Genomic DNA, 16,617 nt, shown 5'->3' with positions numbered 1-16,617 from the left:
ACATTCAATTCTACAACCACCTAAAAGGAAGTGATTCCCAAACCATCCATAACAAAGCCATCACCCACAGAGAGATGAACCTGGAGAAGAGTCCCCTAAGCAAGCTGGTCCTGGGGCTCTGTTCACAAACACAAACAGACTCCACAGAGCCCCAGGACAGCAACACAATTAGACCCAACCAAATCATGACAAAACAAAAAGGTACAGTTGAAGTCAGAAGTTTACATCCACTGAGGTTGGAGTCATTAAAACTTGTTTTTCAACCACTCCACAAATTTCTTGTTAACAAACTATAGTTTTGGCAAGTCGGTTAGGACATCTACTTTGTGACATCTACTTTGTTTACAGACAGATTATTTAAATTATAATTCACTGTATCACAATTCCAGTGGGTCAGAAGTTTACATACACTATGTTCACTGTGCCTTTAAACACCTTGGAAAATTCCAGAAAATGATGTCATGGCTTTCGAAGGTTCTGAAAGGCTAATTGACATCATTTGAGTCAATTGGAGGTGTACCTGTGAATGTATTTCTAGGCCTACCTTCACACTCAGTGCATCTTTGCTTGACATCATGGGAAAATCAAAAGAAATCAGCCAAGACCTCCACAAGTCTGGTTCATCCTTGGGAGCAATTTCCAAATGCCTGATGGTACCACGTTCATCTATACAAAAAACAGTACGCAAGTATAAACACCATGGGACCACGCAGCCGTCATACCGCTCAGTAAGGAGACGCGTTCTGTCTCCTAGATGAACGTACTTTGGTGTGAAAAGTGCAAATCAATCCCAGAACAACAGCAAAGGACCTTCTGGAGATGCTGGAGGAAACAGGTACAAAAGTATCTATATTCCACAGTATAACGAGTCCTATATCGACATAGCTTGAAAGGCTGCTCAGCAAGGAAGAAGCCACTGCTCCAAAACCGCCATAAAAAAAAGCCAGACTACGGTTTGCAACAGCACATGGGGAATAAGATCGTACTTTTTGGAGAAATGTCCTCTGGTCTGATGAAACAAAAATAGAACTATTTGGCCATAATGACCATTGTCATGTTTGGAGGAAAAACTGTGAGGCTTGTGACGCTTGCAAGCCGAACAACACCATCCCAACCGTGAAGCACGGGGGTTGCAGCATCATGTTGTGGGGTTGCTTTGCTGCAGGAGGGACTGGTGCACCTCACAAAATAGATGGCATCATGAGGTAGGAAAATTATGTGGATATATTAAAGCAACATCTCAAGACATCAGTCAGGAAGTTAAAGCTTGGTCATAAATGGGTCTTCCAAATGGACAATGACCCCAATCATACTTCCAAAGTTGTGGCAAAATGGCTTAAGGACAACAAAGTCAAGGTATTGGAGTGGCCATCAGAAAGCCCTGACCTCAATCCTATAGAAAATTTGCGGGCAGAACTGAAAAAGCGTGTGCGAGCAAGGAGGCCTACCAACCTGACTCGGTTACACCAGCTCTGTCAGGAGGAATGGGACAAAATTCACCCAACTTATTGTGGGAAGCTTATGGAAGGCTTCCCGGAACATTTGACCCAAGTTAAACAATTTGAAGGCAATGCTACCAAATACTTATTGAGTGTATGTAAACATCTGACCCACTGGGAATGTGATGAAAGAAATAAAAGCTGAAATAAGCTCTCTAATATTATTCTGACATTTCACATTCTTAAAATAAAGTGGTGTTCCTAACTGACAGGAAGTTTTTACTAGGATTAAATGTCAGGAATTGTGAAAAACGGAATTTAAATATATTTGGCTAAGGTGTATGAAAACCTTTGACTTCAACTGTAATTACTTGACACATTGGAAATAATTTTTTAAAATACCAGCGAGAACTAGAATGCTATTTGGCCCTAACAGAGAGTACACAGTGGCAGAATACCTGACCACTGTGATTGACTCAAACTTAAGGAAAGCTTTGACTCTGTACAGACTCCGTGAGCATAGCCTTGATATTGAGAAAGGCAGCCGTAGGCAGACCTGGCTCTCAAGCGAAGACAGGTTATATGCACACTGCCCACAAAATGAGGTGGAACTTCCTAAACTCCAGCCAAAAGTATGACAATATTAGAGACACATATTTCCCTCAGAGTAGCCACAAAGAATTTGAAAACAAACCCAATTTTGATAAACTCCCATATCTATTCTCCCAAGATTTTCACCTGTTGCCACAAGAAAAGGGCAACCAGTGAAGAACAAACAACATTGTAAATACAACCCATATTTATGTTTATTTATTTTCCAATTTGTCCTTTAGCTATTTGCACATAATATGAGAGAGAGAGAGAGAGAGAGAGAGAGAGAGAGAGAGAGAGAGAGAGAGAGAGAGAGAGAGAGAGAAGGGGGGATTAGTTGTGGCAGGGCAGAGATAGATCAGCAAACCCTCTCACACACAGACTGCTTCTGTCCTGTCAGGAACTCTTGTCCTGTCCTCCTATCCTTCTTATCTTCTCTTCACTTATCCTCTTCTCATCTCTCCTTCACTGACCCAGCAGGTAATAACTCCTACATATTCATTTCATAAGAGCGTAATGACTAACCCTTTATGACCATATCTTATGCCCACCTCTACTTTATCACTCTGTCTGACTGGATTGTATCAACCTCTGCTGCAAAGGCATTCATTCACTCTGAGGGAAAGAAGACCGCACAGCCTTTCATCTGACAATGATTATGGGAAAGAGGGATGAGAGATGGGGGGAAGGAGAGAAAGGAAAGGGAGTGACATGTTTTTCATTATGTTGTCAATGCTATCACTCGGCATGCCAGCGAAGCACGGGAGGGCTGGGGAAGAGAAGATGGATGGTGGAACTGTCTGGCTGTCTGTCTGAGACGACTGTCCAGGCTGGAGTCAGACAGATATCATGTGATAACATCAGGAAGTAGGAAACAGGAAGCAGCAGCAGATGACATGGGAAGATTGTGTGGTCCGTGGTCGCTGTCTGTGTCCACGTTGTGACATCTCCAATGGTTACAGCGTCTCAGATACTGTAACTTCTTTTGATTATTGGAGAATAATTCCTTTTGGGCAAATTGGGACATATGGGGAGTTTCCCTGAGTACTCCACGGCATTTGAAACATTTCAAAGCATAATGATGAGATAGAAACTCATAGTAGTGATTGCAGCGATCTGCATGTGAACCTGAGATTCCTTATGGTCTTATCAGGGTAAGGTGAACCATACTGCACTTCAGCGATATTTTTTTCTCTCTTCCAGCTCGTCCATCTCCTACTCCAGACACCCGGCCCAGGCCTGACCCCCCTGTGAGGATTCATGTGATGACAGGAACAGAGACAGGACTAGATGAGGCATTGCGCCCCTCAGGCCTAACCTCCCCCAGGGGGCAGCGGATCCGGAGACCCCCCCAGTCGTCCTCCGGCCCTCGTCAGCCAGAGAGGGCTAGGGCAGGGCCAGCCCTGCTTGACCAGAGGTCCCAACACCAACAACACCACACCCAGCCACAGGCAGACCAGAGAAACAGACACAACCTCAAACTAGGTAAGAGCACCTGGATCTCTCTCACACTGAGTTTGCATATTGTTGTGTGATGAGGGAATTAGAAGGTAGGCCCTTAAATGGCAGGTAATCTAAAACTCAGCCTAAAGAAGAGTCCAGTAGTATAAACGCGTTGCAGTTGTGCGTCTTGATGCTATATAAGGTTTAATCTGCTCCTACTTACAGCGTATCTATTCTTTGTAGATATTACCTGTACATAGTTTACTAAAGTTTTCTTCATCGTACTGGTCGCCTACTTGTTGTCTTTCTTGTATATTGTTGTGTGAACAGTACAGTATGTACTGTGTGTGCTTAGTGCCCACCCATAGTGTGTTGTAGAGTTTAAACGCTGGCCTATGTCTCTCTGTTCGTAGCTTCTGAGTCCGTCTATGTGGTATCACTGCAGGCACAGAGAGCAACGGGGCGGAGCGCGCCAAGCAGCAGGGCCACCCTGACCAAAAAAGCTCCACCAGGTACACCTTATGACCATGTTATTTGTCTTTACAACATCCTTAGAAGCCTTTATAACCACTCTTAATTAACTACATCCAGCTGCAAGGAAATCCTCTTCAGACAACACTCAAGCTACTAATTATATTATATCATTACATTATTATATTATTACACTATTATAATATTATTACATTATTGTATAATTACATTATCATATTATGATATTACATTATTATATGTTTTACATGATTATATTATAATAGTACATTATTATATTATTACATGATCATATTATTATATTGTATTATTACTTGATTATATTATATTATATTATTATTACATTATTATATGATTACATTATTATATTGCATTATTATATTATTACATTATTATATGATTACATTATTATATTGTATTATAACAGTATTACATTATTATATTGCATTGTTAAATTATTACATTATTATATGATTACATTATTATATTGTATTATAACATTATTACATTATTATATTGCATTATTATATTATTATATTATTACATTATTATATTGTATTATTACTTGATTATATTATATTATTATTACATTATTATATGATTGCATTATTATATTGTATTATAACATTATTGCATTATTATATTGCATTATTATATTATTACATTATTATATGATTACATTATTCTATTGTATTATAACATTATTACATTATTATATTGCATTATTATATTATTATATTATTACATTATTATATTGTATTATTACATGATTATATTATATGATTTATATTAGTACATTATATTATTATATTATTACATTATTATATGATTACATCATTATATTGTATTATAACATTATTACATTATTATATTATAACATGATTATATTATTGCATGATTATATTATTACATGATTATATTTTTACATTATTATATTGTTACATTATTATATTATTATATTGTATTATAACATTATTACATGGTTATATTATTGTATGGTATTATAACATTATTATATTATTACATTATTATATTGTTACATTATTACATTATTATATTGTATTATAACATTATTACGTGATTATATTATTATATGGCATTATTACATAATTATATTGCTGTATGGTGTTGTTATATTATTATAATATTACATTATTATATTGTTACATTATTATATTATTATATGGTATTATAACATTATTACATGATTATATTATTACATGATTATATTATATTATTACATTATAACATTATATTATGTGATTATATTATTACATGGTATTATTACATGGTATTATTACATTATGTGATTATATTATTACATGGTATTATTACATTATTATATTATTACATGATCATATTATTATATTGTATTATTACATTATTACATTATTACATTATTATATTATTATTTTTTTATATTTTATTTTACCTTTATTTTACTAGGCAAGTCAGTTAAGAACAAATTCTTATTTTATGGCCTAGGGACAGTGGGTTAACTGCCTGTTCAGGGGCAGAACGACAGATTTGTACCTTGTCAGCTCGGGGATTCGAACTTGCAACCTTTCGGTTACTAGTCCAACGCTCTAACCACTAGGCTACCCTGCCGCCCCATTACATTATTATATTTAATTAATATATTATTATATGGTTACATTATTATATTATTATATTGTATTATAACATTATTACATGATTATATTATTACATGATTATATTATATTATAACATTATTATGTGATTATATTATTACATGGTATTATTACATTATTATATTATTACATGATCATATTATTATATTGTATTATTACATGATTATATTATTATATTGTATTATTACATGATTATATTATTATATTGTATTATTACATGATTATATTATTATATTGTATTATTACATGATTATATTATTATATTGTATTATTACATTATTATATTATTACATGGTCATATTATTACATTATTATATTATTACATGATTATATTATTACATGATCATATTATTATATTGTATTATTACATGATCATATTATTATATTGTATTATTACATTATTATATTATTACATGATCATATTATTATATTGTATTATTACATGATTATATTATTACATGATCATATTATTATATTGTATTATTACATGATTATATTATTACATGATCATATTATTATATTGTATTATTACATGATCATATTATTATATTATATTATTACATGATTATATTATTACATGATCATATTATTATATTGTATTATTACATGATTATATTATTACATGATCATATTATTATATTATATTATTACATGATTAGATTATATTATTTATATTATTACATGATTATATTGCTATATGGTGTTGTTACATTATTATAATATGACATTATTATATTGCTACATTATTATATTTAATTAATACATTATTATATTATTACAAATGTATATTGTATTGTATTATTACATTATTATCTTATATTATTACAACACTCAAACCACATGACACAACACACTTTTTAGAGTTTTACACCATTTCAACACCTCTCCTCATATAGCAATGTAAAAACAGACTACATTTCAGTAATGCACACACTTAGAAAAAAGGTAGCCATTTGACTAGATGTTCAGGAGCCTTTTGGTCCTAGACTTGGCGCTCCGGTACCGCTTGCCACACTCTATGACAAGGGTGGCTGGAATCTTTGACAATTTTTAGGGCCTTCCTCTGACATATATAGAGGCCCTGGATGGCAGAAAGCTTGGCCCCAGTGATGTACTGGGCCGTTCGCAATACCCTCTGCACTACCCTCACAGTTGCCATACCAGGCAGTGATGCAACCTGCTCTCAATGGTGCAGCTGTAGAACCTTTTGAGGATCTGAGGACCCATGACAAATCTTTTCAGTCTCCTGAGGGGGAATAGGTTTTGTCATGCCCTCTTCACATCTGGACCATCTTAGTTTGTTGGTGATGTGGACACCAAGGAACTTGAAGCTCTCAACCTGCTCCACTACAGCCCCGTCGATGAGAATGGGGACATGCTCGGTGCTCCTTTTCCTGTAGTCCACAATCATCTCCTTTGTCTTGATCACGTTGAGGGAGAGGTTGTTGTCCTGGCACCACACGTCTAGGTCTCTGACCTCTTCCCTTTAGGCTGTCTCGTCGTTGTCGGTGATCAGGCCTACAACTGTTGTGTCATCAGGCAACAAGGCCTAGCCTTGCAGTCATGAGTGAAGAGGGAGTACAGCAGGGGTTCTTCGTCTGTCCCCATATGAGAACCCTTTTTGGTTCCAGGTAGAACCTCTGTGGAAAGGGTTCTACCTGGAACCTAAAAAATATTATTCAAAGGGTTCTCCTATGGGGACAGCCAAAGAACCCTTTTAGGTTCTAGATAGAACCTTTTTTTCTAAGAGTATAGTAACTTATTTTCAGTTAATTGTGCTTAGACCTGCAGACCTCCAGACCATGTTGTGTGTTGTGTATCCCCCATGCAGAGCCTGAGGAGCATGAGGCCAAAGACATCAGCGTGAGGGTCATGTCCCCTCAGTCTGTCCTCATCAGCTGGGTGGACCCGTCCATCGAGATGGAGAAGGTCCTCCCTGGGGACTCCAGGTGAGAGAGTGTGTGTGTTTTTGTGTGTCTGTGAGAAAGAGAGATAAGTCATATAATCAATTTCCCCCTCTCCAGACACTACACAGTGAAGTACAGGGAGAAGGGTGAGTCTGCTCGATGGGAGTACAAGGAGACCAACCAGAGGAGGCAGCTGATAGATACCCTGTCAGCTGACAGGATGTACGAGTTTTCTGTCCGCATCTCCAAGAGAGACAACCATGGCAAGTGGAGCACATCTGTGTTCCAGAGGACCCCAGAATCGGGTAGGTTGTCTTACTTCCTGTCTGAAAAGAAAGGATAACCCCAAGTCTTCAATGTCATTTCCCATCTTTTAAAGTGGAAATCTACATTTCAAGCAATACAAAAGCGACTGTTTTGGTAAAGGGATTAGTGATGTGGCTGCGGAGATGTAACCACTCTCAGATTAACAGACAGACTATAGACTGACCATCCATGATATCAACATTATAGTTTGAACCACGTTATGAGGCTTTACAGTGTTTATTTACATGTACTTTGTTTACAAACATTGGAGTAAAACAATGTTATATTTTGTTTTCTGATGTTGTATGACAGTTGAACTAAGCTCATGAGGCATTTATAAATTACATTCAAGAATCAATGGGTTTATATAAGATTGCCCCTTTAAGAGGGAAAATTGGGTTTATATAAGATTGCCCCTTTAAGAGGGAAAATTGGGTTTATATAAGATTGCCCCTTTAAGAGTGAAAATTGTATTTTCTTGATTAAAGCTGCTATTTCCCTTTATTTACATTTTCAAAGAGTCACGTGAGTCATACAATGAAAGATTTAAGGGTAAATCATAGGTTTTGGCGTTGATTCATATTTAATACAGATTGTTCCATTCAATCCCTCCTTACCTTAGACTGTAAACTGTCATGGTCAAAACGTATAGATTCAATGGTTGTAAAGATGGGGAGAGGACTGGACCATAATAAAAAGATGCTCTGCTTTTTTGACACCACAATCCAAACAGCAAGTCATACAGTCTCTAGTTTTGTCTTATCTTGATTATTGTCCAGTCATGTGGTCCAGTGCTGCAAGGAAAGACCTAGTTAAGCTGCAGCTGGCTCAGAACACATTTTGCTCTTCATTGTAATCAAAAGGCTGATATAAATACTATGCAGGCCGGTCTCTCTTGGCTAAGAGTTGAGGAGAGACTGACTGCATCACTTCTTCTTTTTATAAGAAACATTCATGTGTTGGAAATCCCAAATTGTTTCCATAGTCAACTTACACACAGCTCTGACACACACACACTTACCCCACCAGACATGGCACCAGGGGTCTTTAAACAGGCCCCACATCCAGAACAAATTCAAGAAAGCGTACAGTATTATATAAAGCCCTTATTGCATGGAACTTCCTTCCATCTCAAATAAACAGCAAACCTGGTTTCAAAAAACAGATGAAGCAACACCTCACGGCACAACGCCTCTCCCCTATTTGACCTAGATAGAATATGTGTATGTATTGATATGGAGGCCTTTTAAATGTATGTAGTTCTGTCCTTGAGCTGTTCTGTATTATGTCATGTTGTCTGGATCCCAGGAAGAGTAGCTGCTGCATTTGGAACAGCCAATGGGGACCCCAATAAAATACCTTCATGAAAACCTCTGCCAGTTTGTGATTTCCATCTCATTGCTTTATGTCATAATTCAGCACAGTTGTTGTATATCACTCCAATCCTCCCTTAACTGATCCTGTATACTGGTGTCATACAGTATATTCTGTCATGAGTGTAACATTCATATTGTAGCATTCATACAGCCTAGCTGACTGCTGCTTGGAGCTCTAGTCTAAATTTCCTTAGAGGATCTCCGGGGTGTGTTCTCTGGAAACGTATAGCAAACTTTACATTCGTTTTTCCCTATTTGAAGCCTATTGGCAGGAACTACAGTACTGTTACTGTACAAGTAGCCACTTCTCCTTCTTCTCTTCTCCTAGCTTCTGTCTTCTCTCTCGGTACGCATTCCTTCTTATCCCTTTTGTCCTCTGTGCTGCTCAGCTCCCTCCGGTCCTCCAGAGAACTTTCACGTGAAGGCGCTGAGAGGGAAGGGAACCGCCGTCACGGCGACCTGGGACCCTCCTGAGGAACCCAACGGGAGGATACGTGGTCAGAGCATGACACTCCTCTCTGATCCTTCAGTAGATGATTTCACTGTACAGATGTAGGATCTACAGTTCACCAGTTTCTCACAGCAGGAAAATAATCCTGCAGTAAAAGGAAATGTGAATTATTGTGTGGATTATAACTATTGGCCGTTGTTGAAGTGGTTGATACATTTTTTGTGATAGCAAATCAGGTATGACACTTACAAGTGGAAATGACAAACTTTAAAATGTTTAATACGCTCCAACTTGGCATTTCCTGCTGTGTACATCTGTATCTCTCGTCAAATATGTGTTGACAAATAAACAGTCAAACAGTCAACTAATTGATCAATATGAATCCATCAGTTATTCAACTGATCAATCAAAGCCCCACCTAAATACTTAATCAATCCATCAATTCTAAACCACATTATACATCAATTTATTGATTGAGTTTTATTAAACACATACATTGTTGGTGCTATGTACTGATCCTGGTACTCCTCTGCTCAGAGTACATCATGTCCTATGCTCCTGCCATGAAACCCTTTGGGATGAAGTCAGTGACATACCGCGGCAGCATCACCTCAGCCATCGTAGACGGCCTCCAGCCTGGGGACCGTTACATCTTCAAGATCAGGGCCACCAACAGGAGAGGCCAGGGCCCTCAAACCAAAGCCTTCAGTGTGGCCGTGCCTCGTGGCACCAGTAAGCACATCTACTGTGTGTGTGTGTGACTTTGATGTGTGTGTGTGTGTGTGTGTGTGTGTGTGTGTGTGTGTGTGTGTGTGTGTGTGTGTGTGTGTGTGTGTGTGTGTGTGTGTGTGTGTGTGTGTGTGTGTGTGTGTGTGTGTGTGTGTGTGTGTGTGTGTGAGTGCATTTCCGCATGTGTGTGTGTTGATAGTTGCATTTCTAATGTCCTAATGGTTTGTACACTTAACTAATACTCCATCTTACTTGTCAGCCAACAGCGCTGCCTCCCCGCCAACTCATCACTCCAAGGGCCAAGGAGGCCGTAGAACCAGCCACACACCTTCTCGGACCACCGAACAGGACAGTTACCATGACGATGACACCGACCTCCAATTAGACGCCGTGACCGAACAGCTGAGCACACCCACCCAGACCACATCCTCCGCCACCAGACGGACACGCCCACTCACCCAGACACGCTCCTATCACAGCATCTTCTCAGATGTGAGGGGCACGGTCAGGAAGGGGGCGACCAATCAGCAACTAGGAGGCAGTACCTCTTCAGCCAGAGATAAGGGGAGAGAGACAGAAACAGAGGATGAGCAGGAGGAGAAGTACAAAACAACAGAACCCAATCCAGAAGAACAGAAGAAGGTGAGGCTCACCAACGAGGCTCTGGAGGAGAAGAAAGAAGCATTGACTCAGAACAACGGTGTTCCTTCTGAACCTGAGGAGGAGGACAGGAGCCATGGCAGAGGGAGAGGGAAAGATCCAGCTGTAGATGAGACCTCTAGCCCCAGCCTCAAAACAGAGGTTCCCTCATCAGAGGGCTCCTCATCATCGTCCAAACCCTCCTACCCTCTCCGCAAACCTCTCTCCGGTAGACGCATCAACTCTGGTCGACGGCAATTCTCCCGGACATCTGGCTTAGGGTCAGTGTTCCAGCCGAAGACACAGGATGCAGAAATGGACAGTGCCTCCTCCTCCTCTTTGTCCTCCAGCCCATCCCACAGCCAGGAGTCAGCAGCCATCAGGAAAGACGATGCGGTCACCAACTACGCCGAGGGTAAAAACACCTATGACCAGCCCAGTGTCACAGAAACCAAACCCTCCCCCTCCACCCCAGAGCAGGCCATCTCAGAGCCCGAGGCCGAGGCACCTTCTGTGGGTAGGGGTCCTACTCTGCCAGGTCGTGGATATGGTTATGGCAGGAGGAAACCCGGGATCCTGTCTCGAGGGAATCCAAATGGCCGAGTTCTGACTGGACTCCGCAAACCTGGGTCAGCCTCAACATCGACCGGAGGCAAGATTCCTGAAACGTCACACACTCACGGCTCACATACTCCTAACGTGCAGGACTCGATACACCACCAGGAGAAAAATGACCACAACGACTACAAAAACACAGAGACAAAGGCCACAAAAGAAGAAGAACCCACTTCCAATTCCCAGACCATATCCTCTACACATCCCTCAGAGGAGGACGCAAGAGAGGACAGGAAAGAGGAGAGAGGGAGAGAGAACAGGAGAGAGGAGGAAGGGAGGGGAGACAGGAGAGAGGAGAGAGGGAGAGAGGACAGGAGAGAGGAGAGAGTGAGGGGAGACAGGAGAGAGGAGGGAGGGAGGGGAGACAGGAGAGAGGAGGGATGGAGGGGAGGCAGGAGAGAGGAGACAGGGACGGGGGACAGGAGAGAGGTGGGTGGGAGGAGAGACGGGAGAGAGGAGGGTGAGAGGGGAGATAGGAGAGAGGAGGTTGAGAAGGGAGACAGGAGAGAGGAGGGAGGGAGAGGAGACAGGACAGAGGAGGAAGGGAGGGGAGTCAGGAGAGAGGAGACAGGGACGGGGGACAGGAGAGAGGTGGGTGGGAGGGGAGACGGGAGAGAGGAGGGTGAGAGGGGAGATAGGAGAGAGGAGGTTGAGAAGGGAGACAGGAGAGAGGAGGGAGGGAGAGGAGACAGGACAGAGGAGGAAGGGAGGGGAGTCAGGAGAGAGGAGGAAGGGAGGGGAGACAGGAGAGAGGAGGGAGGGAGGGGAGACAGGAGAGAGGAGGGAGGGAGGGGAGACAGGAGAGCGGAGGAAGGGATGGGAGAGAGGAGAGAGGAGGGAGGGAGGGGAGACAGGAGAGAGGAGAGTGAGAGGGGAGACAGGAGAGAGGAGGAAGGGAGGGGAGACAGGAGAGAGGAGGGTGAGAGGGGAGACAGGAGAGAGAAGGAAGGGAGGGGAGACAGGAGAGAGGAGGGTGAGAGGGGAGACAGGAGAGAGGAGGGAGGGAGGGGAGACAGGAGAGAGGAGGGAGGGAGGGGAGACAGGAGAGAGGAGAGAGCGAGGGGGGAGAACAACTACAACACCCCAGCTCCCCCTCCCTCCAGGATTAACCACTTTGGGAACCGTCACCAGAGCAGGTTTGGAACAGGGACGGGGAGCAGTAGCAGGGCCTCCTCCCCCCGGGCGGACGGGAGGGTTCCCTGGAGCAGGACTACCTCCTCGTCCTCCGTTGGGGCAGGGAGACCCCTCCTTAGAGGAACCCCCTCCAGGACAGTTGCATTGGGGCAGCAGGAGCTACGGGGGCAGCAGGAGCCTCAGGGGAATCGAGGACCTCAGCATTGCAGAAGATCAGTGAAGATGCTAAAACCTCCTCCACCCTCTACCCATTAAAGAACGGGGAGAGGGCGGGGTCACCTAAACCCTCTCTGCCCAACAGGAATGCAGTTCTAAGTGGATCTAGGAATCCCATCACCTCCTCTTCCTCCTCCAACCCCTCCTCTAGTGGTCGTAGAGACTCCAGTGAGCCAGTCCACAGAGGAAGCAGCATCAGGGAGGACAGCAGTAATGACCATGAGGAGGACTATCTCTACGAGGGGAGTAAGGAGATCTATGAGAAAGTCACAGACCCAACCCCTGTCCCCAAAACTACTACCACCACTACCACCACTACCACTACCTCCGCCCCCAGTACCCCCCGCAGGGTGTCCCAGAGTGGGGATAACGAGAATGTGGACCCCAAGCTTGGTAGAACCAGACCCGGTTTAATCCCCAGTTCTACGTTCCCCCGACGTCCCATTTTAGGTCCCAACGGGAGGGTGAGATCCCCCCTACTCACAAACAGGCAGACGGCATCTAGGTTCCCCTTTAGAACACAACCAGCACAGAGCACACAGTTAGATTCCTCTAACCCAGACACATCCCCTTCCTCTTCTTCCTCTTCCTCCTCTAGTCTGCCAGAGCCAGACCACAGGGTTAACGGGGGCACTAGTGTTAGCACTGGAGGCTCCCCCCCTTCCCTCTCTCTCCCCTCCCTCAGACAGACCTCCTCTAGTGAGGGTTCCCAGGGGTCTCAGGACTCCTCCTCCTCCTCATCCAGAGACTCTTTGGGGGGGCAGGGGATGAGGATGCGCTACCCCAGTCGGTCAGACCCCTTCCTCAGGGGTAAAACCCCCAGTGGAGGCCTCAAACCTGGCTACGGAAACGGTAACGGTAAAAATGGCCGCCCCAATCTCACAGTGACCAGTGACAAAGAGTCCAGCACACCTAATGACAACACAAAACCTAATGGACGAAGGTACATCACTGGGCCTGATGGAGCCAAATGGGTATGTGTGTCTGTGTCTCAATTCCAAAGTTACAAGGGGATTGAAAGGAGACATTTTTATTGTTGACTTTTCACCTGCAATGATAACCATTATGCAGACTTTTTTTTTGTAATGTTCCCTATGACAGTATGAGTCTTGTCTTCAACACTGTCGTGTGTATGTGTTGTTTTCTTCAGGTGGTGGACTTGGATGAGGGGGTCCTGATGAACGAGAATGGCATGGTTCTCCAGGACTCTCAGGGCCGACCCAGGAGGGTGGTGCTGGGAGAGGATGGACGCACCATCTTTGGTGAGATACTGTATACTGATACCTTCTATTATTGAACTCCGTTTCTATGAGTATTGCAGGTCTACTTTCCTAAGAGCTTTGTAAATGTGTTGGTATGTCAAGACTTCTCATTCCCCTTATTTATTACGGAGAAAGAGATATATCACACTTAAAGCACAAAATCTAACTGTTTTGTTTCTCAAATGGTTATAGATCATTGATTGTTTGTTCTCCCCTACTAGACCACCAGGGCAGCCCATTGGTGAACCAGGAGGGTCAGGCTCTGTTCGGTCATGGTCGGGAGAGCCAACCATTGGTCAACCCCAAAGACAAGTTCCTGACCGTGGGTGGCAAACCCGTCATTGGCCTGGACCGGCCTAAACCCAGGACCACAACCACAACCACAACCAGACCTCCTACTACGACCACACCTGAACCAACCACGCTCCCAACCACCACTGAAATGACCACAGAGGAGACCACGACCATGCTGGTGTTCCCATCTTGTCCTCCAGGAATGTTTTTAATCAGGGATGAGAATGGATTTCCAATGCTGGATGCTGATGGTGTCCTGGACTGTTATCCTGAAGGTGAGTCTGACTAACGCTGACTAACGCTTCTGTATGTATTGTCAGATTACTAGTAGTATCATAATAATAGTAGTAGTAGTAGTAGTAGTAGTAGTAGTAGTAGTAGTAGTAGTAGTAGTAATAGTAGTAGTAGTAGCAATAGTAGTACTAGAAGTGGTAGTAGAAGTAGTAGTAATAGTAGTAGTAGTAGTAGTAGCAGCAGCTACTAGTAGTAGTAGTAGTAGTAGAACTAACTATTAGCAGTAGTAGTAATAGTAGCAGCTAGTAGTAGTAGTAGTAGTAGTAGTAGTAGTAGTAGCAGCTACAAGTAGTAGTGGTAGTAATAGTAGTAGTAGCTACTAGTAGTAGTGGTAGTAGTAGCAGCAGCTACAAGTAGTAGTGGTAGTAATAGTAGTAGTACTAGTAGTAGTAGTAGTAGCTACAAGTAGTAGTGGTAGTAATAGTAGTAGCAGCTACTAGTAGTAGTAGTAGTAGTAGTAGTAGTAGTAGTAGTAGTAGTAGCAGCTAGTAGTAGTAGCAGTAGTAGTAGTAGCTACTAGTAGTAGTGGTAGTAGTAGTTGCAGCTACTAGTAGTAGTAGCAGCTAGTAGTAGTAGTAGTTGCAGTAGTAGTAGCAGCAGCGTAGTGGTAGTAGTAGTAGTAGTAGTAGTAGTAGCAGCTATTAGTAGTAGTAGCAGTAGCAGCTACTACTAGCAGTAGTAGTAGTAGTCATGGTAGTAGTAGTAGTAGTAGTAGCTGCTAGTACTAGTAGTAGTAGTAGTAGCTACACGTAGTAGTAATAATAGTAGCAGATACTAGTAGTAGTGGTAGTAGTAATAGTAGTAGCAGCTACTAGTAGTAGTAGTAGTAGTAGCACCTACTACGAGTAGTAATAGTAGTAGTAGCAGCTACTAGTAGTAGTGGTATTTGTAATAGTAGTAACAGCTACTAGTACTAGTAGTAATAGTAGTAGTTGTAGCAGCTACTAGTAGTATTAGTAGTAATGGTAGTAGCAGCTACTACTAGTAGTAGTAGAAGTAGTAGTAGCAGCTACTAGTAGTAATAGTAGTACTAGAAGTGGTAGTAATAGTAGTAGTTGTAGTAGTAGTAGTAGTAGGTTAGGTTGTTAGGTTGTTGTTGTAGTAGTAGTCGCTACTAGTAATAGTAGTAGTAATAGCAGCTACTAGTAATAGTAGTAGTAGCAGTAGTAGTAGATGTAGCAGTATTAGCAGCTACTAGTAGTAGTAGTAGTAGTAGTAGTAGTAGCAGCTACTAGTAACAGTAGTGGTAGCAGCAGCACTAGTAGTAGTAGTAGTAGTAGTAGCAGCTACTAGTATTAGTAGTAGTAGTTGCAGCTACTAGTAGTAGTAGCAGATAGTAGTAGTAGTCACAGTAGTAGTAGCAGCAGCAGTGTAGTAGTAGTAGTAGTAGTAGTAGTCAAGGTAGTAGTAGTAGTAGTAGTAGTAGCTACTAGTACTACCAGTAGTAGTAATAGCAGCTACACGTGGTAGTAATAGTAGTAGCAGCTACTAGTAGTAGTGGTAGTAATAGTAGTAGCAGCTACTAGTAGTAGTAGTAGTAGTAGTAGTAGCACATACTACGAGTAGTAATAGTAGTAGTAGCAGCTACTAGTAGTAGTGGTATTTGTAATAGTCGTAACAGCTACTAGTACTAGTAGTAATAGTAGTAGTAGTAGCAGCTACTAGTAATAGTGGTCGTAGCAGCAGCTACTAGTAGTAGTGGTAGTAGTAGTAGTAGCAGCTACTAGTAATAGTGGTAGTAGCAGCAGCTACTAGTAGTAGTACGAGTAGTAGTAGTAGC

General features: G+C 42.0%; 1 protein-coding gene across 1 annotated transcript in view; it reads left to right on the top strand.

Annotated features, from left to right (window-relative positions):
• fndc1 (fibronectin type III domain containing 1) overlaps nucleotides 1–16,617 on the top strand; it is a 145,716-nt gene that overhangs the window by 88,829 nt on the left and 40,270 nt on the right. The window contains exons 5-14 of the mRNA XM_031800162.1: nucleotides 3,234–3,515; nucleotides 3,887–3,985; nucleotides 7,446–7,563; nucleotides 7,639–7,826; nucleotides 9,593–9,700; nucleotides 10,192–10,386; nucleotides 10,643–11,949; nucleotides 12,891–13,961; nucleotides 14,138–14,249; nucleotides 14,471–14,818. Coding sequence (XP_031656022.1) covers nucleotides 3,234–3,515; nucleotides 3,887–3,985; nucleotides 7,446–7,563; nucleotides 7,639–7,826; nucleotides 9,593–9,700; nucleotides 10,192–10,386; nucleotides 10,643–11,949; nucleotides 12,891–13,961; nucleotides 14,138–14,249; nucleotides 14,471–14,818 — 3,828 coding nt within the window. The remainder of the gene's footprint in view (nucleotides 1–3,233; nucleotides 3,516–3,886; nucleotides 3,986–7,445; nucleotides 7,564–7,638; nucleotides 7,827–9,592; nucleotides 9,701–10,191; nucleotides 10,387–10,642; nucleotides 11,950–12,890; nucleotides 13,962–14,137; nucleotides 14,250–14,470; nucleotides 14,819–16,617) is intronic.

Source organism: Oncorhynchus kisutch, linkage group LG21, assembly GCF_002021735.2.
Source record: "Oncorhynchus kisutch isolate 150728-3 linkage group LG21, Okis_V2, whole genome shotgun sequence".
NCBI lineage: Eukaryota > Metazoa > Chordata > Actinopteri > Salmoniformes > Salmonidae > Oncorhynchus > Oncorhynchus kisutch.
Note: the sequence above shows the minus strand (reverse complement) of the source record. Positions and strands in the feature narration are given on the sequence as shown.